This window comes from Gymnodraco acuticeps, unplaced genomic scaffold (genome assembly GCF_902827175.1).
Source record: "Gymnodraco acuticeps unplaced genomic scaffold, fGymAcu1.1, whole genome shotgun sequence".
In the NCBI taxonomy this organism is placed as follows: domain Eukaryota; kingdom Metazoa; phylum Chordata; class Actinopteri; order Perciformes; family Bathydraconidae; genus Gymnodraco; species Gymnodraco acuticeps.
Window position 1 is genome coordinate 57798 of NW_022991812.1, and position 25681 is coordinate 83478.

Sequence of the window (25681 nt, forward strand, 5' to 3'; positions counted from 1 at the left end):
CGTTTCTTCAGATTCAATCAATAAAAAATGTATTGAATTTATTTATTCTTTTTATTTTGTAAAATAGTAAAACATGTTTGAATGATCGCGGATACAAGCGGCCGAGATGGGTTTTCTCCGCAGGGTGGCTGGCGTCTCCCTTAGAGATAAGGTGAGAAGTTCGGTCATCCGGGAGGGACTCGGAGTTGAGCCGCTTCTCCTTTTTGTCGGGCACCTAGGGAGGTGTTACAGGCATGTCCAGCTGGGAGGAGACCGAGGGGTAGACCTAGGACCAGGTGGAGGGATTATATCTCTTCGCTGGCCTGGGAGCGCCTTGGGACACCCCAGTCAGAGCTGGTTGATGAGGGGAAAGGAACGTTTGGGGCTCTCTGCTGGAACTGCTACCCCCGAGACCCGACCATGGATAAGCGGGAGAAGATGGATGGATGTTTGAATATAGCAGGAAGAATGACACAAGTGATTAAATGGATAACATGTCATGTAAATACCTGCAATTTCTGGTCTGTAGTGAAAAGTAAAACAATAGGATGCAATGTTTGCTCTTTCCAGCAGAAGTAAGATGTGCAAAAATACAAAAATCAAGGCACAAATACATTGTCTTTAATAAACTACACAATCATATAACTCAAGTCATACAAATCCAAGTTATTTCATTCGACACAGGACAAGACGTACAGAGGTCAAACTCTCAAACTGTCCATCTTCTTAGTTTAGAGATTAATTGTTTTGCACTTTATCACAAACACTCACAAAGTCAACCCAAAACCGTAGTTACAGAACAGTAGCTGGTGTTTTTGTAAAGAGTTAAACCGGAAGAGGATAACCAGACTACTGTGAAAGTATATGTAATGTTTCTTTTCAAAGTAAACACGTCATATGCATGAGTTTCTACATAAATCATGAGCTTTATTCATATTGCAATGCCTCCATCCACCATGTAATAATGAATCAAATGAACATTTCAGATTGTCCTGAAAAATGCATTATTTGAGTGAATTATTTCAGAAACAATATCCTAGTAACTGGAGCTTTTGCAGGAGATTTAAGAATAAATAAAAATAAATCACTGAGAAATTATGCATAAAAAAAATTCAAGAAAAACCCAAAAGAACAGCAATTAAAAAAAAGAAAGATAACAGCAATCAGACGAGAGACATCCCACACCTTTCTTAATATGTTAAAATAGATAAATGGGCGTAAACAAGAACGTTTCATCCTCAGAAATAATCCCGTAACACGTAAAACACTCCCTTAAAAACGCTGCTGTACTCAAATATATTCGATAAATACACACAACTGCTGCTGCTCCATAATAGGCGCATTCACACCGCAGTACTTTTCCCACAAAGGTTTATGTGAACTTAGTTCATGTGAACTCTCTAGTTCTCATGAACTAAGTACAGATCGCGTTCACACTGGAAAAAGTCCCTGGGGGTAGATTAGGCAAATGAAGCCGCTGATGTCACTTGTTCTTCTTCTGCTTTGGGTTTACTGGCAGGCCGCAAACCACTTCACGGCGTATACTGCCGCCCAAAGTCCCCGGCCGGAAGTCCCCGGAGTTGGGGACTGGCTTCAGTAGAAGCTGCTGGGACTCCCAGCAGCTTCTACTGAAGCCTTCCGAGTAAATCGCCAGAACGCCGACACCTCCTCATCTCCCATGTTTTATTTTGTGTTGCCATAAGTTAGTCTCTCTGCGTTTCTGCGCTGGGCTAATGCTAATGCTAATAATGCTAATGCGAGGATAATAAAATGGAGGCTTCACAAAACTTTTTGGGAGTTTTACGGGGCGTGGTTTGCAATCCGCCCAGCCAATCAGAAATATAGCTCTTTTCTCACAAGAGACCCGCACAAAAGTCCCTGCTCTCTAGCAGGGACTTTCGTGGGGGTAAAAAGGTTCACATGAACTAATTTTAGTACCGGCTCTTTTTGGTGTGAACGCGATAAAAGAGTTCTCATGAACTAAGTTCACATGAACCTTTGTGGGAAAAGTACCGCAGTGTGAATGCGCCTAATATAAGCTCTTATTAAGAGCAGGTTTTATTAGTTTGGAGGTGTTCTTGTTTATTCCCATGAAGCCGCTTGTTTAGAGTTGGCGAGGTCCTGATAATTTATTCCGGTAAATTACTCTGACCTACTAATTGACCTGACCGAAGTTATTGAGTCTATGTAAGTTTACTGCTTGGCTCAGATCCACCAACGTCAGCAAGATCTCACCTCTATTAACTTCCCGAATAATCAGGTTCAATTAACTGCTGTTTCAATTCAGACAACTCTTTTTTAATCTGTTTAAAGGTGGGGTAGGTAAGTTTCAGAAACCGGCTCGAGTGCACTAAAATTTGAAAGTACACAGCGGAAAAGAATCCGCCCCTTCCTTACAGAGCACCTCCTCCAACACACATGAACGCGCACATGACGTCAGCAGACTGGTGAAAGTGGCCGCCTGTTGCTGGAGAGTCATTGAAGTACTGCTGCAATGCACGCCCAATGACGGCACGCCCAATGAGGGCACGAGATACATTTGTGCGTGCACGAGATGGAAGGCTGACAGACAGGTCGGCAATCCAATCCGTTTAGCCGGCTAAACGGATTGGTTGTACTTTTTACAGTATTACGGCTTCCACAGATGACATTTTTTTATGGATTTTTTGTCAAAGCACTTCAGATATTCATTGCTACCGGGATGATAAGAGCATTCCATGGAATATAACAAAAAGTGTATCTCGAGCCGGTTTCTCAAACGTACCTACCCCACCTTTAAGGGATCCCGAAGGATTTTGATATCAGTAAATGGAGTGTGTTCCTACCTAAGTGTGTGTGTGGCAGAGTGCAGTCTTACCTTTGAAGCAGGAGAGGAGAGCACAGATTTTCTTTTAGTTATCCCAATCCAACAGGTGGGATCAGTTTATTTGAAGAAAAATAGGTCCAAACTAATACAGGGTTTTTACCTTCTCTCGTTACAACATTATAATCATACTAAAAAAAAATGATGCTGTGATCATGTTCAAATATGAAACTTTAATTCACAGTCTTATATTTATTGCCAAAATGTTTAACTTCAACTGCCCAATTCAGTTGTGACCTTTTAAAATCTCCCGATAGAATTTAGAGGGATTTCCTCATAAAAAGACCGGTGACAATAAAAATCTGAATTCAAACTTTCATTTTCACCCAATCAATTCACATCAGGTTCATACCTTTTTTCCGACACAGATGGCGGGTACTAACATTCAAAAACACACACCTATCTCCTGCAGGTATTCGGAGGAAGATCCTCACGGTGGCGGTTACTAATCACAAACCCACTCCTATCCGACACAGATGGCGGGTACTAACATCCACAAACACATACCTATCTCCTGCAGGTATTCGGAGGAAGATCCTCACGGTGGCGGTTACTAATACTCACACATCTCCCATCAAATCATTCCACTCAGCATTCCAACCAAGAAATTCACTCAGCATTCAAAGAAATTCACTCAGCATTCCAACCAAGAAATTCAAGAGATATTTACCAAGTTTGAGAGAACCTTACCGAGAGCTATTAACCCAGCTCTGAAGGACAGAGCCTACCGGGAGAGAGTATACCAGGGGAAACCCCCCTCTCTCTCGCGCTCTCTCAAAAAACCAGTCTCTTTATGCTCAAAAAACCCGGATCGAAACCCCAAAAAAACACCTCCTCTATTCCCAACCAACATCTTCTATTAGCTATGGCCTAAGACACACCTTCCCATGTTTGTGTAAAAAAAAGCTAAACATGACTAGACATTTTCTATGGCTATGACATAAACACCTTTTTGAGGCCTCAATGTGTTTCTCCTTAAGTCAGGAGCCCCCCCCCCCCCTGTGCACCCCTGTGAGAGGAGAGGGAAAAAACTGCCTTCTTCCTTATCAGTGACCCCCATAACTCATTATAGGCCTTACACTCAACTTAACAAACCACTTGGTTTTGTTTATACTGTAACTATAGAAAAACCTAAAATATGAAGCATTTCCATTGTGGGTTATACAAGAATATAATTGATTATATTTGATTATAACTAACTTTCGTTTTAAGTATTCAACATACTATGAAACTCTCAACACGCTGCAGAGTCCGAGGAAGAGAGGGATCTGAGGAGGAACAGAACGGTTTCATCATTATAATGATTTAGGGTTTTTTATAGAGAAATATATACATTTGATCACGAATAGAAACATTTAGAATGACTTTCCCTTGTGGTACCTCAAGTATAGTTTGATGCTAATACTTTTGTACTTTTACTTGAACAGAGTAGTTTTACAATTTAGTATTGCCACTTGTAAGTAAGTAAGAAATCTGAGTACTTCTTCCACCACTGCTTCTTCTCTCTCTCTCCTCACCCCTCTCTTCCTTCTCTCTCTCCTCACCCCTCTCTTCCTTCTCTCTCTCCTCTCTCCTTACCCCTCTCTTCCTTCTCTCTCTCCTTACTTCATTCTCTCTCTCCTCTCCCCTCCCTTCCTTTTATCTCTCCTCACTCCTCACTTCCTTCTCTCTCCTCACTCCTTGCTTCCTTCTCTCTCTCCTCACCCCTCTCTTCCTTCTCTCTCTCTCTCATCTCTCCTCACCCCTCTTTTCCTTCTCTCTCTCCTCATCCCTCCCTTCCTTGTATCTCTCCTCACTCCTCGCTTCCTTCTCTCTCTCCTCTCCCCTTCCTCCCTCTGCCACCCGTCCTCACTGCCCCGTGTGGCATGTAACTGCCCCCTCACAAAAATCCACTCACAAGTAAATACAAATTGATAAATGAAATAAAATAACGGAGGGGTAAATAAATATGGAATTAATTCAAACCAAATTAAATACAATTATTAATTCAATTATTGCACTTATTTATATTTCACAAACATTGTTTGCATTTAATAAAAATATAAATAAAAGTAATAGTAATAATATAAATACTTATAATAAAATAACACATTTATACAGTAGTTTTCACGGGTTAACATTTGATCATGAATAAATGGATTTAGAATTACTTTTATTTAGTAAACAACAACACCTCAAATGAACATAGGAAAAAGGTAAACAGATGTGTAAATAAAAGTGGAATGAACGAAAAACATAATTAAATAAAATTATGAATGTATCATCAATTATTTTATATAAGTTTGTCATTATTATAAGCATTTTTGGGATATTAATAATAATAAAAATAATTTAAAAAATACATTACATCATGCTTTTGACAGTGCTTTTTTTATTCATTGCTTATTTGAAAAAGGTACTTAGCTGTATATCATTTTAATTTGATCTTTAATTGTATTAATCTTTATCTTGTGTGAATCTGTCTTCAATCTGCCGTTTCAAATCCCGATTTTCCCCACGAGGATTAATAAAGCTCCATCTTATCTGATAAAAGGTTGAATACTCACTCAGGTCAGTTCTCATCAATTCCCAGGCCTTTCACTTCATCATTCTCCCTCATCTGTGACAAGGAGACAATGGTTACATGGTGATCCCTCTCAGTCAAATAAAAGCAAGACAAAATCAATAAATACCTATTAAATTAATTAATACAAATACAATGAAACCAAAATAATACAATACAAATGAAATAATTAATTTAGAAATGAAAGTGGTTAACGTCTCACCTCATCCAGCTGTGCCTTCGTCTCGTCCTCAATGCGTCGGATGTCGTCTATCGACAGATCGATCCATTTATCGATCCAGCAGAACAGCTGTCTGTGGAAGTGTGTGAAAACACGCTTCTCTATCTGGAAACCCCCGACAGGTGTGTGAGGAAACAGAGATTCAGATATTAGTTACATGGGAAATATAAATCTAATTATTACAACACATCCATTTCAGGGTTTCCGCTAGGATTTTTTTCTCGCCGGTCAAATGTCCGGACAGAATTAATTTTACCGGACAAATTTGAAACTTACCGGTCATGTTTCAATAATAATAAGAGTTGCGTAACAGAGTTTCCGTTAGCAGGTAATTACCGGACTATGAGCAGATATGCTCATGTTTAAAACTCAGTTAATGGGGAGGTGTCTGTCTGTCTGTCTGTCTGTCTGTCTGTCTGTCACCCCTTCCTTCTCTCTCTCTCTCTCCTCACCCCTCTCTTCCTTCTCTCTCTCCTCTCCCCTTCCTTCTCTCTCTCTCTCCTCACACCCCTATCTTCCTTCTCTCTCTCCTCTCCCCTTCCTTCTATCTCTCCTCTCACCCGCTCTCTCCTCACCCCTCTCTTCCTTCTCTGTCTCCTCTCCCCTTCCTTCTCTCTCTCCTCTCCCCTTCCTTCTATCTCTCCTCTCACCCCTCTCTCCTCACCCCTCCCTTCCTTCTCTCTCTCTCCTCACCCCTCTCTTCCTGCTCTCTCTCCCCACCCCTCCCTTCCTTCTCTCTCTCTCCTCACCCCTCTCTTCCTTCTATCTCTCCTCTCACCCCTCTCTCATCACCCCTCTCTTCATTGCCACATGTAACATAAACAAGGTTCGTTTACCTTGTGGATGGTTCTCTCCATAGCCGTCTGCAGGCCGATCCACTTGAACTCCACAGAGACCAGCTTGTAGGCGCACATGTGAGGACAGTCGGGGTTATCAGCCAGCTCTTTCTGCAAACACCCACAGGACACATCAAAACACACAGGACACATCAAAACACACAGGACACATCAAAACACACAGGACACATCAAAACACACAGGACACATCAAAACACACAGGACACATCAAAACACACACTTTTAGTAGGGAAACACATGCCTTTCCAGTGGTGGACTGTAATAAAGTACATTTACTAAAGTACTGTACTTAAATACCATTTTGAGACACTTTACCTGAGAAAACACTACCTTTTAGAAGCCAATATTATACCCCACCCTGGATATGTTTGAGTTACCCGGCTTACCTAACCCAAAACAAACACGATCTCGCTAAGCGGTCCTACGACGCTGGTTATCAACTCGGTAACTCAACCCAGGGTTTCTTTGTCCGGCTGAGAGCACGTTCACATGAAAGGGGCGGGGACAGTTTCAACATTTGACCAATCACAGACATGGACAAGCGTACTGACAGCGCAGCGTCACACTTCCTGAATGAAAAGTCAACTATAATATTAGACATATGAAGATGTTAAACTTTAAACATCCATGACTTAAACACTTTATCCAGGATCAAAGCCACAGAGCTGCACCTGCAAGGTGAATACAGCTGGGAACAGAACAAGTGTTTGAATACGTACATTAGGTTTATGATATCACTGCCCCGTCTAAAACACGATCTGACTTTAATTACATTTGTCTCGAGTGTTTCCTCAACTTAATGTGTTGCTTAAAATAATACTTCTGCATACAGTCTGTGACACTGTGAGTGTTGCACGGCCAGATACGGCTCAGCTGACTCAGATCAGGAGATGATACATTATGAAGTGATATGCCGCGGACTGTACTTAATGTTACTCTGATCCGGTTACTTATGTTGTGGCAGATATGTAAGTAAGCTTTCTTAACGCTAATGTTATAATAGTCAGATTGCTCTGAAGATGGAGGTGATATTCTATTAATGTTCACGTTCACACAGTCGGTGATTTTTGCCGGCCGTCTTTCCTGCGACGGCAGCTTTTCTGTATTTCCTTTCTCCTGTAATATGACTTGATCGCTTTAAACTCCGCACACTGAGCTCTGATTGGTCAGCAGGCGGTGCTTTCACTGAGTTGATCTCTTAGCCTGCAACCTAACCTGCTCCGGACCAGGTTAGCCGCACAGCACAAGTTACCATGGAGATCTAGCCCGCTAAAAAGAGAACCAGCTTCGTAGAACCGGAAACCCAGAGTTTTCCCTGAAGTTAGCCGCTAAGAGAAAATCCAGTTCGTAGTACAGGCCTCTGGTCAGAAGAATTTCATTGCCATTTCTACACTGAAGCTTATGTGCATTTGATATTAAAATCTTTGATCTTTAAATCCAGTGATATAATACACAAAAGGCGATTCTGTATCTTCTTCTTCTTCACCAGCATTTAAAATGTTAGGAGCAGTACTTTCCCTGTAGTCCTGATAAACAAACATGTCCTCCTCTCACCTTCCACTCCGGTCCCAGAGGCCCTCGGCCCGTTTTCACCGAGTTGAAGATGGCCGGATCGTGTTCTGGGTTGTAATCCTACAGAAAGAAAGAAGAGCAATCACAAAAACGGAGCAGAAGGACAAACATGAACCAAACCCAGCAAATACAACCAGAGGGTTAAAGATGACCCATAAAACATGGACATGTTTTTGAGAACATGCAGAGGACTCTTACCTTTGGATGGATGCTATTTTTGTCAGCGATGTCGATGTCGACTATCTGCACTTCATCCCATTTGCTTTTCTCCAGGCCGTGAACCTGCAGCGAATCAGAACCAAGAGGTCAGAGGTTTGGAAGAGGCAAGGAAGATATGAAACACATGTTACAGTTATATTTAATTTAAGATGCCTTTCTTGCACACTAAATCTAAATGATATCCCACTTCTATATTGGGAGATATGAAATACACAAACTTGGTTGTGATTCCAGCACATTAGCTTCATTAGTTATAATAAAGCTTTATTTATATAGTACTTTTCATACAGCTCAAAGTGCTTTACAAAATGGCGACACCTCACAAGTTAAAAATAAAACAACAAGAAATTCCCCTCAGATTATTTGTTAAGAACTTTACAGGTACATGCAACCAAATATAACATTTTAACAGGTTAAGACAGCGGTTTTCAAAGTGTGAGGCGCGCATCCCCTGGGGGGCGCCAGAGAGCTTCAGGGGAGGCGCAGCGAGAGAAACAAATAACGAGAAACAGTGAAATCTAGCTCGTTAACTTTATGCGAGCGGCAACATGGATCGATTTTTAGTGAAGTTACCTAAAGTGAGAGAGGAGACAGCGTCTGGCAGAAAGCGTCACTTGCACACTTTTGGCTGTCTGTGGAGACCGAGTTCCCCCACCTCGCCAACAAGGCTGTAAAAGTGCTCATTCCCTTCACCTCCGCCTACCTGTGTGGTTTTCCGCCTTGACTTTGATCAAAAGCAAGTACCGGTCAAGCAGGGGCGGATCTACCGGCTGCCACCCCAGTTGGCAGCTTTGTTTTGAAAGAAAAGTTGTGGCTCATCGGACATTTATGAGAGAAAATCCCTAATGTCCGAGTGCAAGTGAATGCAGCACAAGACGCGAGCCTTGTAACCCCAGTGATTAGCGGCGATTTAATTTGAGTGGGACGGCGCATTCGGACCCAAGTAGACGGAAGGAATGAGGTGCGGTCTACAATGACAGAGAAGAGCCTGTCAGTGTGGCTGTACTCAGCATTGAATCAAAGCGCACTAAAGCTTTAGATCTTAATACGTCTGTGAGGCGTTTTGCTGAACAACAAGGTAATCGCCGCATTCAGCTGTAATAGGCAACTTGATGCTCTGCTCACGGATGATCATAAATAACTGTTAAGATGATGACCTTGTATGTGTGTATATATTTTTTTCTTTGTGGGGGTCTGCCCCCAAAAAACAGTTGTAAGTCCTGAGAAAGTCAAATAAGACGGTGTGTAAAACTTCACTGCCCAGCCAACAGAAAGTAACCACTTTGATTTAACTAGGCCAGTAGGTAAGGGCATTCCACTGCATAATGATACCCCTGCATTATAGCAACAACAATAGCAATAATAATTGGGAGGGGGGCGCGGCTGTTCTTATGTTCTCTGAGGGGAGGCTCACCTTCCACACTTTGAAGACCCCTGGGTTAAGAGACAGTACAATGTTTGATAAGAATAAAAACACAATAAAATTAAGATTCCTCTCGGAAAACAAGACTCAACATGATGTAACAAAATGAAACCCTTTAACATCGTTAAACATATCGGTACGGTTCAAATCAATATAAAAAGATAATAGTAATAAAAACGTCATCATTCTAATAAAGGTGAAACGATTCAAATATTAAAAGACCAACGTAAAAGGAAATGTTGCTTTTAAAACTGTTAAATAAATAAAACAATATAAAAGCAGGTAAAGACTAAAAGACCATTGAAAGGGACGGGTTGCTAATGAAAAGCTAATCGTCGTACAAAAATACAAGGATACATATTTATGAACAAATATTAGTAGTAGTAATATACAGCTTCTTTGGACATCATTAACATTTATCTCTACTTACATTTTCCTGGTCTCCCATATCAGGCTTGTGCCACGTCTCGATGGTGATGCTGAAATTGTCTTTCATGTATTCGTTCTGTAAACAACAGAGAGACCGAGGATAGGATCAGTCAACAACAACAACATTATGAAGAGTTACAGTTTGTAAACAGACATGGGAAACATTATTTGAGCCTTTATGCAGAATCAGGCCTCGACATATCCATTACATCACATCACATGTCAGACGCTTTTATCCAAAGCGACTAACATACTCAACACTGTGGGCAATCCCCACAGGAGCACTTTGGGGTGAAGAGTCTCACTTCGGTTAAATGGATTCCTTGCGTCCCTCAATTGCGTCCTTTCCCTGCGTCTAGTCCAGTGCTTCTCAAAGTGTGGTCCGCGGACCACTGGTGGTCCGTGAGCGCCCCCTAGTGGTCCGTGAGTATATTGGTAACATTTCACATTTGAAATAAATACATTTATTTTCGCACTCTCGCGGGAATATCTCCGCAATGGAACGAGCTTAAGTTTCACTTTCAATTGCATGCTATTGCCCAGATAAACACCTTCATCACACATTTTGCCACTTGTTTGTACCATTTTCAGGCGATTTGTAAAAAACGATGTGTTTTGGGATATTTGTGGAGTTAGGTGGTCCGCGAGTGTTTTTTTATTGGTTAAGTGGTCCTTGGTATGAAAAAGTTTGAGAAACACTGGTCTAGTCCCTCCCACCAAGGAAGCATGGAGAGACGCAAGGAAACCACGAGAAGCAGGGAAATGAGTTTTAAGAACAATGGGACGTCGTTTCCTCCGGAGCGTCACGTGAAGCCACGTCCGTTTGTGATGACGCCGCACAGCTGATCGTTTGACAGCAGCCAGATCAGCTGCATCGTCCAATCAGTGAGCGATACACAGTAAGGGGGCGGGGCATCGTTATCGCTCCTCCGGCACAAATAAGGCCACTGGGACGGTACTCAAGATGGCGCAGACAAATCAACCTCCGGTGAGACCGAGCCCGAGGAGCGAGGAAATTAAAATAAGAAGTGAAACGCACCCAAAGACATACTGACTGCAGTGGGTTTGAGCCTGTGACACCCTGATCCGAACACCAACGCACTATCCACTGCACCACACGCCTCCCACCATTCAGGATTTTTGGAGAATCAATCTTCATTTTTTTCTTCAAACACACACAGCACTGCAGTCAAAATCTCCCGGATGCATTTCATAGATATTGTTTCCAGGCCAAATAATTATCTCTCCATTTGAATAAGATAAAAAAACAACTATTTTATATTGTATTTTCTTTGGTGCCAGGTTACCACTGACACAAGACACTTTCTCTCAATTTATTCAAAATAAATGAGCCAATTATTGTCAAATCAATAACTCATTGCTTTAATTCAACTTAAGCTCTACAGTATGGAGATCCCTGAATGTGACGGTTACATTTTCCTTGCTGGCATTTAGGACAACGTAAAACATTCCTAATATCTTCTTGAAGTTTATTGTAGGATGCTTCTGGTAATTTCACACATCTTATTTATTCATTTTGAGGAGCAGTAAGGTCCTTTTGTTTTAATAGGCGAAGATTTTGTGGGGTTTTCCCCTAGTGTTTGTATTTAGTATCCTCATTATCGTGCATATAAATCGACTCAACTAAATGTCTAACTCTTCTCCCTATAGTATAGTCATAAAATAAATACTCACAGATAGGACTGCATCAGAGGGAACGGTGCAGAGCGGAGGAGAGAGAGGACAGAAGAGAAGGAGTTATTAACACACACACCGTAAACAGCTGGAGTGTGTATTTAAACAGATTGTGTGTGTGTGTGTGTGTGTGTGTGTGTGTGTGTGTGTGTGTGTGTGTGTGTGTGTGTGTGTGTGTGTGTGTGTGAGATTCACCTGTTTTACAGTAAGGATATGCGTTCCACGCCTTCTCGTGAACCCCCAGAGAGCCTTTGGGAGCGAGCTTCCTGATGAGATCCGGCACTTTCGCTTTACTGCAAACACACACACACATTTTCAATATAAAATCTATGTTATTGACTAAAGATTTACATATTCTATTAAAAAAAGATATGTTTTTATTTTATTAATGATGTGAATGATTTAAAAATTATTTTAGAAAAAAATAAATGGTGTATTATTGATATGGCGTTTCATCACGGCAGCATTTAGTTTAGACAGTAGCTGCCGGGTCCCGCATGAGCTCAGCCCCCTGCTTTTTATTTTTTATCAATTTCTTTTATTTTTAAAACTTTATCCCCCAAATCAGCACTTTAGAAACAGGAAGTGAAATAGAGGGATATGAGGCATGGCTAGAATGATCTGTTTGGTATTTGGAGCAAAACACTTCATAGACATGTTTTTTATATATTTATATATATCTGAGACCTGTGCTATTGCCTAAAAATAGCATGATAGGTGAGCTTTAATCACAACACATCAACAGCATTAGTTATAAAGAAAGGATGAAAGAGAACAATACAAGCCAAACAACACACGTTACATGTCACATATAGCACTGTCACTACCCGATCTGCAGCTCTGCCCGATCTGCAGTGCGCATGTGCGAGATGGTCCGCCATATTGGACAACTCCGGACGGCAACCCAAGAAGGACACTTGACACAGTGGCTTTTGGCCAGCTATATGCCATACATTTTTGCACACATTCACAGTAAATATGTATTCAGTATGATAGCTGTCTAACAGAAGTTAAATCCATTTCTCACTTATTCTGACAATGTACTCAACCCCAAATAAAAGAACCCAATAAAAAGAGTTGTTAAATAATAGTGAAGTCACGTTGTAATAATAACTCATCTCTCTCGAGTTTTCTTTTTGAGCTTTGCTAAAAGCCACTGTGTCAATGTTGTCCTACTTAGGTTGCCGTCCGGAGTTGTCCAATATGGCGGACCATCTCGCACATGCGCACTGCAGATCGGGCAGAGCAGCAGATCGGGCAGTGACAAGCACATCACAATCACACAACAGAGACGAGGGGTCCATGATCACAACATGTACCCAAGCCCCCAGGAAGTGCACCGGAGTCTGATGAGAATATTCGTTGTGGCCAAACGGCGGTACTACACTTCCTTTAGGTTGCTGGGCCCGGAAACAGTTTTTCCCATTGATTTACATGGGGAAAGAGTGGTCTGTAACTCGTTGGATAATTTTTTTTAAACTAAATAAACAACCCAGTATGAACACGTGTATAGCCTTTATTAAAAACATTCGTTCCTCAAGTTGTAAAATGTGCTAATAACGTTATTCTGAGTTATTTCCCTCTGCATTATGAACGCGCATCTAACCCACGGGACCACGCCGCCCGGCACGTTCATGTTACGTGTTCAGCACTACATGCGTTTCTCTTTACCCATGGATGCACAATAACAACGGACCCATATCGCCTTACTGCCACGGAGCTGTAATAATGGATATATTGCACATGTTTGCTGTAATTCATCATTTGTAAAATATTATACTACATGGGCTGTATGATTAAATCTTGTACCGTAAATGTTGTATTAAATAAAGTTTAAGTTAATATTAACGACGTTAGATTAACGTCCCTGTAGCTTATTATTGCACTAAGAAGCTTATTGCACTGTATATATATATTGTGACGGCCCCAGAGCCTGTGTGGAAGGTGTGTTACAGGTCTTACGGTGGGGTGGAGCTGAAGAGGCCAATCAGCGCGATCGCGGACACCTGGCCGGCGCTGAGGTGCTATTAAGCCCAGCTTCCCGGAGTCAAGGAGGCCCCTGACTCTCTCCAAGCCGGCCGCATGAGGAGTAACACAGCGATCCTCTCCCCTCGTCCATCTATTTTGTGCATAATATTTAACAGCTGCAATAAATGTGCCGTGGTTTTTGAAAACTCGTGTACGTTTGGTTATCTTTCCGTTGTGGCCTACGAGCCGGTCATAACAATATATATATATATATATATATATATATATATACATACATACATACAGTACAATAATTCTTCCATGCTAAATGAAGCTCTGTTGGATATCACTAGATCCTGTTACAGCGTAATATAAGTACATAACGATTGATGTGTACATTAGCATCATTACTAGCTAGCCGCTAGCTGCCAACTGCCGCCTCGTTAATATGAAATCCATCATAATAACAAACCATTACCATGCTGTCATGAACGTGCGGTGCTGTTACGTGTACGCAAATTGACGTGCTTGATGTGAACGAGCATTTTGGTTAAAGTTGCGCATGCGCTATGAGCGCACATACGGGTACTTCTCAGGCATGCAGAAAGCTTGCACATCTTCCGGCGCAAACTGAAAACTCATCTCTTTCGACTCCACTTCGAGCGATAGAACTATTAACAAAGCACTTATATACTAATAAAGGACTGGCTTATCTAAAGCCAGTTGAGTAGCACTTGAAATGTTTGGCTCTATGAAACCTGATGTACTTTTATGATTCTGTTTTCTTCAAGGTTGTGTCTTCCTGGTCGAATGTACTTATTGTAAGTCGCTTTGGATAAAAGCGTCAGCTAAATGCAATGTAATGTAATGTAATGTAATGTAATGCATGCCGGGTAATCTGTGACGTTTCGCTCTCTCAAAAGTTGGGCCATTTTATCATCATGCGCCAATGAGCAACTCTCATAGAAATGAATGAGGCCCCGCCTCCCATGCTGTATCCAGTTCTTATTATAAATCCATGCATGTAACACACACGCCATATCCAACACAGACTATGAGGTGAGCAGCGTACCTGTTCAGGTGGTAGATCTTGTGGGTGTACTGTCCCTTCTCCCCATCCTTCTCATACGGCTTGTTGGCTATAACCTCGACTCCTTCTCCCCCTCCAGTCTCATTCTTACTGGCCTCTGCTACTGCGTACAGCTGACCCACCTGGTACTGCAGGGACACAAAGGGAGAGAGCAGGGTTAACATTCATACAACCAGGAATTCAATCAGATATAAATTCAATAAAACCATTCCAGTTCAGAGACAGAATCAAATACAAATGTATTATAGCCCCAAATCACAAGAAATGCCTCAAAGGGCTGCACAAAGCAAAAACAAAATACAAACGTCATAGCATAACAATTTAAAAAACATTATACAACAACATAAGTATTGCCATGTGATAAAAGCATGTGACTGACGTGATGGTAATTAGGAAACTAGGTGATGGAAGCTAGTGTACGAGGAAGACAGATGCGAAGAGATGGGTTTTCAGTTTGCTTTTAAAAGATTTGTTTGATTGATTCTGGGATTTTCCCCTCCTGTAGAAGGTGTGATGATTAACAAGCAGAGTATGTCGCCCCCTAGTGGTCAAACAAATATCCCTTGATCTGCACGTATAGCAAATTGCAATGGGACACCTTTAGTCGTTTTCTATTTCATATCAAAAGAAGATATTTTCTTGATGTAAACGGAGCTAAATATTTTTGTAAACACCTCCCTAGCTTCTGAGCTCTTTCTAAACTACTTCTGTGGTACAGATGTCTCCCTATGTGCTTATGTATTCCTGAGAAGACTACTGTATTATTATTATATGTGGAAATACAATCTAATTAACTTTATATTAAGAGCAATACACCTGTACACAAACTGTAATATATACTAGTTATATAATGTAGGACAGTGTGCACGTTTAACTTTGTAAATATATATCATTTTTTCCAAGATGCATTTTATTGCAGGCTTTTTTTTTTACATAAAAAAAAAAATGTAATTCCCAAATTGGAGCATTTTTAGATTATGTTTATTTTGTATTTAGTTCTTAAATGGAGCAACTGTCACAAAGCGCAATTTCCTCCGAGACAAATAAAGTATCTGATTCTGATTAGTGACATTTTCAAAGAAACCTGATGACCTCAAATGAACCGTGTATGGACATTGTGTGTTCTGCCGCCCCCTAGTGGCCAAAACACGTTATTAATTCAGCTTCAAGTTATCCCGTTTGAAGTCAAAATGTAGAAATGTCTCTTGCTTCCTGTGTTCAGCAAATTAAGTAGGAAATATTTCTTTATTTTCTTTTGTGTATCAAAAAATAAGCTCTTTTCTTGATATATGTTTTGAGAACAAAGCTATAAGGCACTGATTTTTGTGTTTTTAAACACCTCACCAACTTACTTCTTGCACTTCTTAGCTTGAAATGTGCTAAGAAGATATTTCAGATGATTCCTTTCCAAACTATGTCTCCCTATATATGCTTATGTATTCCTGAAAAAGTCAAGAAGGGTTGTTGCACTACTGTATACAAATACAATAATATTATGAAAAATGTAATCTATGTTTTATTTGAATACCAATTCACCAATGTCAATGCATGTACATGTTATATAACGTAGAACAATATGCCCATTTGTATTATATTTTATTTCAGCTTTTACGAGACTTTATACTTTAGCTTTTTGTATCCGTATACATTTTTTATTTAATCATTATTTTTCATTCGGAAATGGAGCAGCCGTCACAAAACCCAATTTCCTTCGAGATAGATCAAGTATCTCATTCTGATCAATAATAATAATGCATTGGATTTGTAAAGGACCTTTCATTGCTAAAAGTAATCCCAAAGTGCTACAAGGGGCGTGATGTACTTTCAAAAAAAGAAACAGAAGTGCGTGTGTGTGTGTGTGTGTGTGTGTGTGTGTGTGTGTGTGTGTGTGTGTGTGTGCTAAAAGAAAGTGTTTAGGCCCTTCTTAAAGGTTGTAACCCAAAAGCCTAAAAAATAAACCTAATGAACTCTAACCTCTCTTTTTATGACCTCCAGTTAACCCTTTCCCTTTATCCCGGACTCAGACTTCAGCCTCTCCCAAAAAGCACTCGGCCATTTCTAAACTCCTCTTCCTCTTCCTCCTCTTCCTCCTTCTCAGAGTTCAACCCTTCACTGAGACAGCACTAAGGGCAGAGACTCTGGAAACAATGAGTCACAGCTGCTGAATGTGTGTCGTCTTTGTCTCTTTTAAACGCTTCGTAAACATTTAGACATTAGCGATGACATCTGAAGTTTAGATCTAACACCAAATCTGTCTAAATCCACTTTAAAATGCTTCGCTTATGAACTGGGTTTGAAGCTGGTTTCTGTGCACTGGCGCAGATACAGATATTCATATTCTATGTGTGGTGTTATATGCCAGTGGTGGCTGCAGAGGATCGATTCAGCGCCGGTGTGTAATCCACATTATTACACTAACTCAGTATTGATTTGAAGTCTAAAAGTCAACATTAAATGCAATCAGTTCCCAACGTGTTTTAATCCAAGCAAATATTCTACTTTAATCCATTTCTGTTGTGGTTAGCCTCTTAAAAAACTGCTTTCTCACTGAGCTCCATGCACTGTTTGCTCCTTGCTGCACTAAAGGGCACGTGATGTTATAGATTCAACCTGCATTTCATTATCCTTAAAATGCAAATAGAGAAAAGTTAACAACAATGTTTTCCTTGGCTAGTGAGTGATGAAAATCTTAGTCTGGTGGAAATCAACTATATAAAATCACAATAATTAAAAAAGGGTGTTTTTTTTAAGGCGATGACGTCAACACTATCCTCAACAGAAGGTCCCCTCCACACCTAGAGTCCGCTTCTTTGCACCAGACCACAGTTTGTTACATGGTTTCATTTCTCAGAAGGTTCGGTTTGCGTTCACATGGGCAAAACTCAAACGGACTATAAACTTTAAACACAAGTCATGTGCTCGGAAATGCTGTTCACCCATTGGTCAGACATTAAGGGGGTAACAACGCAAATCCCGGCTATTTCTACCGGAGCCTCCGCCATGGAGCATCGGCACTTTCGGGAGGTTATTCTCATGCTGCTGTTAATCTGGAGATCAACAGACTCTAGCGGCCCGCGCATATGATTATATCATCAGACAACGTCCGTTAACAAACATTATAACATAATGAGACGTTCTGCAGTCAGGAGGGCGTTTCACCGACGACAGGTGGCTCTGACTTTTTACTTTACACGACACTCTTCAACTCTTCATTCTGCTTCACTCTTTAACTAAACAACCGCGGATGTCTTCAAAGACTCTTTCGCTAAAGGTTTTTTAAGATATCCGCGTTCTTGTGACACGTAAATACTACGCTTCCTATGTTTTGGTGCGGACTGCTTTCACATCAGCAATGAACCACTCCAGAGTTCGCAAGCAAGCGCTCCGAGACCACCTATTTTAGAGTCCGGTTGTTTAGTTCCCTTCAGAGGTCTCGGGCTGCGTTCACACCGACCCAAATGAACCGCACCAAGCGGCTAAACGCACCAGGGTTCGATTCAACCGGACTAAACAAGGCAGGTGTGAACGCACCCAAAAAATAATACATTCGGTGCAACTCCAAGCCCTGTTCTCAGGTTAAACCTTATTTAAATTATTTTCAAAGAAGCTCAAAGGTGGCAACCCCTCATATGGATGCAAAGTAAGAACTTTAAGACAACAAAATCAAGGAGACAGCCTTAAAATATAAGAACTGCTGCTGTAAACGGTCAAATCCCACAACAATTGTCAGTATATTGGAGAAAGAGAAGACAAATCGGTATAAAATGTGGATTTAAAATTGTATAAAAAGCTTGGAAAAACAACACTTTTTTGTACACAAAGATGGAAAAAGCTAACCTAAAAAATAAAACACCACAAGTGCAAATTGTGCTTTTTGTCTAAAGGCTATATAATCAGGGCTGCACATAACTGGTGCGCAGGTGCGCATGCGCACCTCCGCCAAAAAATGAGCACCGGGTCATTTGAAAAAAGGCGCATTTGCGCACCAACATTGAGAGAGAGAGAGAGGAGAGAGTGAAGAGACAGAAGGGAGAAGAGAAAAGAGAGAAGAGAGGAGAGAGAAGAGAGAGGAGAGAGGTTAGAAGAGAGAGGAGAGAGGAGAGAGGTTAGAGGAGAGAGGAGAGAGGAGAGAGGAGAGAGGAGAGAGGTTAGAGGAGAGAGGAGAGAGGGAGAGAGGAGAGAAAGACATTTGCGAGTTGCATATGAACTCAGGGTCGGCTCCGTAGCTCTGGCGTAATAGATGGTCGCCTCGGGCGCCAGATCCGGGGAGGCGCTGCGCTGTCAGTCTGGGAGGGAAAAACAATTTTTTGACCGTTGGGGCTCATCCTAATTTTCGGCCTTGAGGTAACAACATTCATAATTAAGTAAATGTAACACCCTTTTCACCCCGGTACACGTTACATTTGCCCTGCCCGATGGGCGCTGTAAGTGATGAAGATGAAAATGGGGGATGTTGGCTTATCTGGCACCCGCAGCTCACAGCCAAAGTCCGAGTGAGAGAGGGAGAGAGGGAGGATGCACCGGTTCCGGCGCTGTTGTTATTAGCATCTGGTGCTAGCTGCTCTAACGGAAGAAGAAGATGTTTCTACAATAATGTGGAGGGAGAGTCCTCTCCAGTCAGACTGAGAGGCTGATAACTACAGCTCAGTGAGGTAAAGGACTCTGAGTGTTTAGATATAACTTTAGTCTAAGTTCAAACGGTTTGGTCACAATTTATGTAAACACATATTTCCAAGGCACTCCTTTATAATTATTGGGATAAACAGGTTTGAAATCATTCCAATGTATACTATAGGACAGTAACCAAACATATCCTTTAAAACTGGAGAGATAAAAAAAAAATGCATAAATAAATCAATGTTAAGGTAAAATAAGATATGAATGAACAACACAAATAAAATAAGTTACATTCATTTGTTATTGGCTATGGTAGGTTATTGGTTATGTTCACATACTTATTTGATTACATCCACTTTTCTAAGATGACAACAGAGACTTTCAACCCAAACCCAGCTGTTGACTTGTGGATGCAAGCAGCTAATCACAGACTCAACCAGAGAGGAAGTAGTAGGCCTACATCATCAGCTACCATGTCTGACAGAGAGGAAGACAGTGAGGAGAACAGTCAGGAGGGTAGTGATGACAGCTTGTAGGATTACTGGTTGTGCTAATGTTGTCTTGTCTTCACCTCTGCATGTGTGTTCAGTGTTCACCACTGCATGTGTGTTCTGTGTTCACCTCTGTGTGTGTGTTCTGTGTTCACCTCTGCACGTGTGTTCAGCGCGTGAGTCTGGCAAATAAAGTCAAGAGCCCCTCAAAAGTTACAGTTTATTTCATTTTAAGGATGAGCACCAAGCAACATCTCCAGGTGCTCCTTTGAGAACCAGGGCAAACAAGTTATGTGCACCCCTGTATATAATGTTTGATTAGATTACTATTGTACTTGTTTCTCTTCTGATTCGTGGATTGTTATTTTACGCCTCAGAGTTTCACCTGTATTTCATTCTGGTGTGTTTCCCCGTTACAATAGAATTCCTTGAAGTGCAAAACAAGAATATTACTACTATTTTTCTTGGCTAGTGCGTGATTACATGTCTTTAATGTGGTCGTTGTTTTAAGGCAATGACAACAGTATGTAAAAAAGATCCTGAAAATAAGTTTGTATTAAAGTGCATGTATTCACCACCAACTAGTTGTTAATTACCATGCTTATTAGCAGTACATTGGCTCGTTATTAGTCATTATAAAACACTTATTAATGCCTTATTCTACAAGTACTAGGCCATTAGTTACATTACATCACATGTCACTTGTTAGACGCTTTTATCCAAAGCGACTCACATACTCAATACTGTGGGCAATCCCCACAGGAGCACTTTGGGGTGAAGAGTCTCAGGGACACAACGACATGCTGACTGCAGTGGGGTTTGAACCTGTGACCCCCTGATTCGAACACCAACGCACAACCCACTGCGCCACACACCTCTAGTTGAGAGTTTTTCCTCAATAACCCTAATAAGTGCTTATTTATTGTAAGTAAGGAAGTTGTTGTACATGAGTTTGAGTCTTAATATTTTCTGCTCAATATGGGGCTAATAAGTCAGTACCCCAAGAATAGTAATTCTCCCATAATAACACCAAACACATATGATCTATTCTTATGTAACAAGACATGAAACTATAAGTGTTAAAGGTGGGGTAGGTAAGTTTGAGAAACCAGCTCGAGTGCGCTAGAATTTGAAAATACACAGCCGGAACAAATCTGCCCCTTCCTCACAGAGCCCCTCCTCCAACACACAGGAACGCGCACATGACCAATGAGGGCACGAGGCTGACAGGCAGGTAGGCCATCCAGTTACTTTAGCCGGCTCAGATGATTGGTCGTCCTTTCGACAGCGCCACGGCTTCCACTGATGAATTTTGTTATGGATTTGTTGTAAAAGCACTTCAGATATTCATTGCTCTCGGGATGTTGAGAGCATTCCATGGAATATAACAACAAGTGTATCTCGAGCCGGTTTCTCAAACTTACCTACCCCACCTTTAAAGGTGTCAAAATAACTCAAAATGTTGTATTTCTAACTCAGAATTCCCTTTTTTAAAGTGAAGTCTTGTTCATAACCAATAAGCTAGTAGTTTGTCTCTAATATGTTAATTAACAACTAGTTGATGGTGAATAAGTGTACCTTTATATAAAGTGTTACCATAAGTTTTAAATGTAAAAAATAATACATTCGGTACAATGCCAAGCCCTCTTCTCAGGGTACACCTTATTCCAGAAACTGTAGATGAGTACAAACTCAGGAAAGTAACTTATCGTGAAAAACCAGAGTGTCTCTCATTGTTCGCAGACGTAACGCAGAAACTCAGAGACAGAAACAGGACATTTCGGCTGTAAACGAAAAATACCTGCTTAACGTGACGGGAGGTGGTCATCAATGCCGGTCAAAACGCACGAGGGGAAGTGTGTGAAGTTTGTGAAGTGTGTGTGTGTAACCTGACAGAAACAGGGTGTGGCTGTAGATGTTTAATTTTTTTATTATAAGAAAGTATCACTGGGTTAAGCTGCTGGATTGTAAAGGATGTGAGCTTATCAAATGGTATTGAGATGCATCATGGGAAGTTTATGATAAAGTGTTGTTTTAGATTAACCAATGCTACTGACTGAAAATTAATTACTTTAGTTTTTATGTCAATTTCAGCAACTTAGAGAAACATATACCCCTTTTTGACCTACTTTAAAATAGGTGAACATGAGACAAAGTGCAGATCTACCTAAGAGAGGATTTCAGTGTTTACATGAAGTGGAAATCTGGATATCATCTCAGTCTGAGCTGCTGTGATTTTGACTAACTTACTACATTTGAAAATGACCATTAAATCCTCTCTAAAGTGCGTGCATAGCTTACAAGAGGCAACCAACTCACAAAGGTGTCATTTGAGAAAGAAAAAAAGGGACATGGTTGCGTTAAAGCAGTATTACTAACAACATATGCTGTATTCTTATAACTTATGTATGATAAATAAATCAAGTATCAGGCAAGTATTAAATAATGGGACCAGTGAGCATTACAACTGCTTGAGTAACCATTTATACGACTATTATATACACGTTTCTGATTTGAGAGAACATGCAGAATCCCTTCACACACACTGAGCCCTATCCCATGTGATCCAGATTCTCTCCAGCTCAGGCGGTTATAATCGTGACGCTCAGTTTCTCGACTAACAGGAATCAAGCCTCGCTCTGAAAGGGATCGGAGGAAAAAGCCGGTCGTACAGCAAAACGGACATGAAGTGACTCGAAGAAATACCTGCTTGTGTGAAGCAGTGGAAACTCAAAGAGAGGGAGGGATTTCTTTAGGGTGGGAAGAATGGCTAGAACTCAATGAACAGGTGAGACAATTAAGAGATAAATATGTAGAGAAACTCACAAGTTCACACATCTGTCTTCATATTCCCACACACTGAGTTCCCATCTCAGGCACAAAAGGAACTACAGCACGGTCACCTGACTTCATGTCACCACCGCTAAGCTAAAGGAGGCTAATGTTGGGCTGTAAAGGAACTACAGCACGGTCACATGACTTCACGTCACCACCGCTAAGCTAAAGGTGGCTAATGTTGGGCTATAAAGGAACTACAGCACGGTCACATGACTTCACGTCACCACCGCTAAGCTAAAGGCGGCTAATGTTGGGCTATAAAGGAACTACAGCACGGTCACATGACTACACGTCACCACCGCTAAGCTAAAGGCGGCTAATGTTGGGCTATAAAGGAACTACAGCACGGTCACATGACTTCACGTCACCACCGCTAAGCTAAAGGCGGCTAATGTTGGGCTATAAAGGAACTACAGCACGGTCACATGACTACACGTCACCACCGCTAAGCTAAAGGCGGCTAATGTTGGGCTATAAAGGAACTACAGCACGGTCACATGACTTCACGTCACCACCGCTAAGCTAAAGGTGGCTACTGTTGGGCTATAACGGAACTACAGCACGGTCACATGACTACACGTCACCACCGGTAAGCTAAAGGTGGCTAATGTTGGGTGTGATGACGTTTAGTCGTCTCATTTAGACACTTGTTTGCTACCACTGTTTTTAAATCTACCAGTGGGGTATTTACTGATGTATTTTATGTCGTAGAAATAAAATCTCTTCAGCTTGTGTTAACCACAGACCTTATTTCAGACTAACAACCAAATACACACTAACAAATCCATTGACTTCCAGACAAGGGAAAGGAATTGTATAAATGCTGACTCATTTCTGGGTTTAGGACTCATTCCTGCACCTTTTAATAATGCATGTTTTGGATCTGCTCCGAAATGTAATTGGCAGTGAGTCTCAGATTAAACACAGCTGAATCAATCCTGCCACTGATAGCCGAGCGTTTCAACTGCAAGGGCATCGAAGGAGAGATTAAAGTGAGAGAAGGAAACTCCAACAACAAGGAGTGCTGCTGGATTTGTACATGCCTTTAAGAAAAGTGCCAGAAAGTTAGTATCATAATAATCACATAGCAAGTTTCCTTTGATGGCCGACATGTTTTGTGATATCTGCAGAAGACTCTTTTTAAACGAGACCTGGTAACTAGATATTTCTCTTTACAAGTTGTCGGTAATGTAGGGAAAAGGCACAAGGAAACTCATGCTTTGGGAGGAAGGGATGACCGATTATCTTTGGTACTATAGTTGGCTTATAAATGGTATTTAAATCAGTACCGCCTGCATCCACAAATATGTAACTGTTATATTATTTTTCTGGCCAAACACCAAGAAGGACACTAGCCTAAAAGGACTCATTTATTTATTAAATTTGCCGTCTCTCAGACACATAGAGAAGCTATTATACAGGCTTTTTTTTATGCGCACAAAACTCTGTCCTTTACATTCATAAATTGCTTTTTAATCATCTTTAATTTCGATAACCTCTTAATTCATACATTGTTTGTTATTTGCAATAAGTGCACTGTAGATAGAGTGCAGATCAATTCCATCGGCTCTTCAAACACTGGTTCACTGCTACTTATCGTTATGAAATGTAAACTCAAAGGTAGGGTAGGTAGGAATGGAGAAACCAGCTCGAGTGCGCTAGAATTTGAAAATCTGCCCCTTCCTTCAGACTTCCTTACAGAGCCCCTCCTCCAACACGAACATGACCAATGAGGGCACGAGATCAGTTTGTGCCCAGATGGAAGGCTGACAGGCAGGTAGGCCATCCAGGTACTTTAGCCGGGCCGGCTCAGATGATTGGTCGTGCTTTTTACAGCGCCACGGCTTCCAGAGATGATGTTTCTTTATGGATTTATTGTCAAATCACTTCAGATATTCATTGCTATCGGGATGTTAAGAGCATTCCATGGAATATAACAACAAGTGTTTCTGAAGTGAATCACCTACCCCACCTTTAAGTGTGTCAAATGCTTGAAAAAACGACACTTTTTATACACAAAGTAATCCATAAGATCACGTTAAAAGTTGAATTTACAGTATGCTAAAGTGATGCTAATGCAATGCATCTGTGAGCATTTAAAATGAATGATCTCTGTAGATATTTAAAGCTGAGTTGTGGACCCGTACAGCCAACAGGTCAAAGACAGTACATTGGTATAAGCCGTCTCATTAAACCTCGTACTTAGATAACAAATAACAATAGATTAATGTCAATGAATGTGGCGCCTGTGCTCAAATAAAAGTGAAAGAGTCCTTACCTCCTCCACGGAAACAGGCAGGACAATTCGGCTGAAAGAGACAGAAAGAAACAAGATGTTAGTGCGCATAAATAACAACAAACAAACATGGAGGATGTGTTATCAATGATCGACATGTTCAACATCCCAAACGTGAGGAAATTCAAAGCTTCTATACGTTTTTGAAAAGATACCAGTCATATCTGTACGAGCTCCATAGATACATATATGTTCTTATTACACAACAACAGCACTTATATGCATCAACACACACAAAAGATCTGACTTCTTGACTAAATATGAAAAAACACAATATTTAAGTGAGAAAATGCAGGAAAAAAAAGAATAAGCGACCGAATTTAAAGATGGCAGTTCAGAAAGGACATTCTAAACTACTAATGCATCTCCGTACTTGTTGGTGTAGCCATACAAGCATAACATATTGCATAAATATGATCCAGCGTTTTCACATTATGCACAGCTTCAACATGGAGTCAGCATTTTATTCACAGCACTGCTTTTAAAACGGTGGATTTTGATTGGTTTGTTCTCGTGTCCTGTTATTATAGGAACCTCGAGAAGAGGAAGAGGAAATTGACA

The 25681-nt window shown here is 40.9% G+C and overlaps 1 protein-coding gene across 3 annotated transcripts in view; it reads right to left on the minus strand.

Moving 5' to 3' along the window:
• Positions 1-578: 578 nt before the first annotated feature.
• The window catches only part of LOC117535262 (phosphatidylinositol transfer protein alpha isoform-like), a 29092-nt gene continuing 3989 nt past the window's right edge, over positions 579-25681 (minus strand). The window contains exons 2-14 of one of the 3 annotated variants that reach the window (XR_004567387.1): positions 25103-25133; positions 14861-15006; positions 12016-12113; positions 11821-11828; positions 10127-10201; positions 8253-8336; positions 8037-8114; positions 6462-6572; positions 5608-5730; positions 5389-5441; positions 4087-4110; positions 2015-2080; positions 579-1315 (exon numbers count right to left, since the gene is read on the minus strand). Coding sequence is in view for 1 of the 3 variants with exons in the window: in XM_034199662.1 (XP_034055553.1) it covers positions 5394-5441; positions 5608-5730; positions 6462-6572; positions 8037-8114; positions 8253-8336; positions 10127-10201; positions 11821-11828; positions 12016-12113; positions 14861-15006; positions 25103-25133 (802 nt within the window). In the remaining 2 variants the exon portion in view is untranslated. Of the gene's footprint in view, positions 1316-2014; positions 2081-3308; positions 4111-5388; positions 5442-5607; positions 5731-6461; positions 6573-8036; positions 8115-8252; positions 8337-10126; positions 10202-11820; positions 11829-12015; positions 12114-14860; positions 15007-25102; positions 25134-25681 lie in introns of those variants that run through there. The other 2 variants (XR_004567388.1, XM_034199662.1) reach the window with 2 other exon arrangements.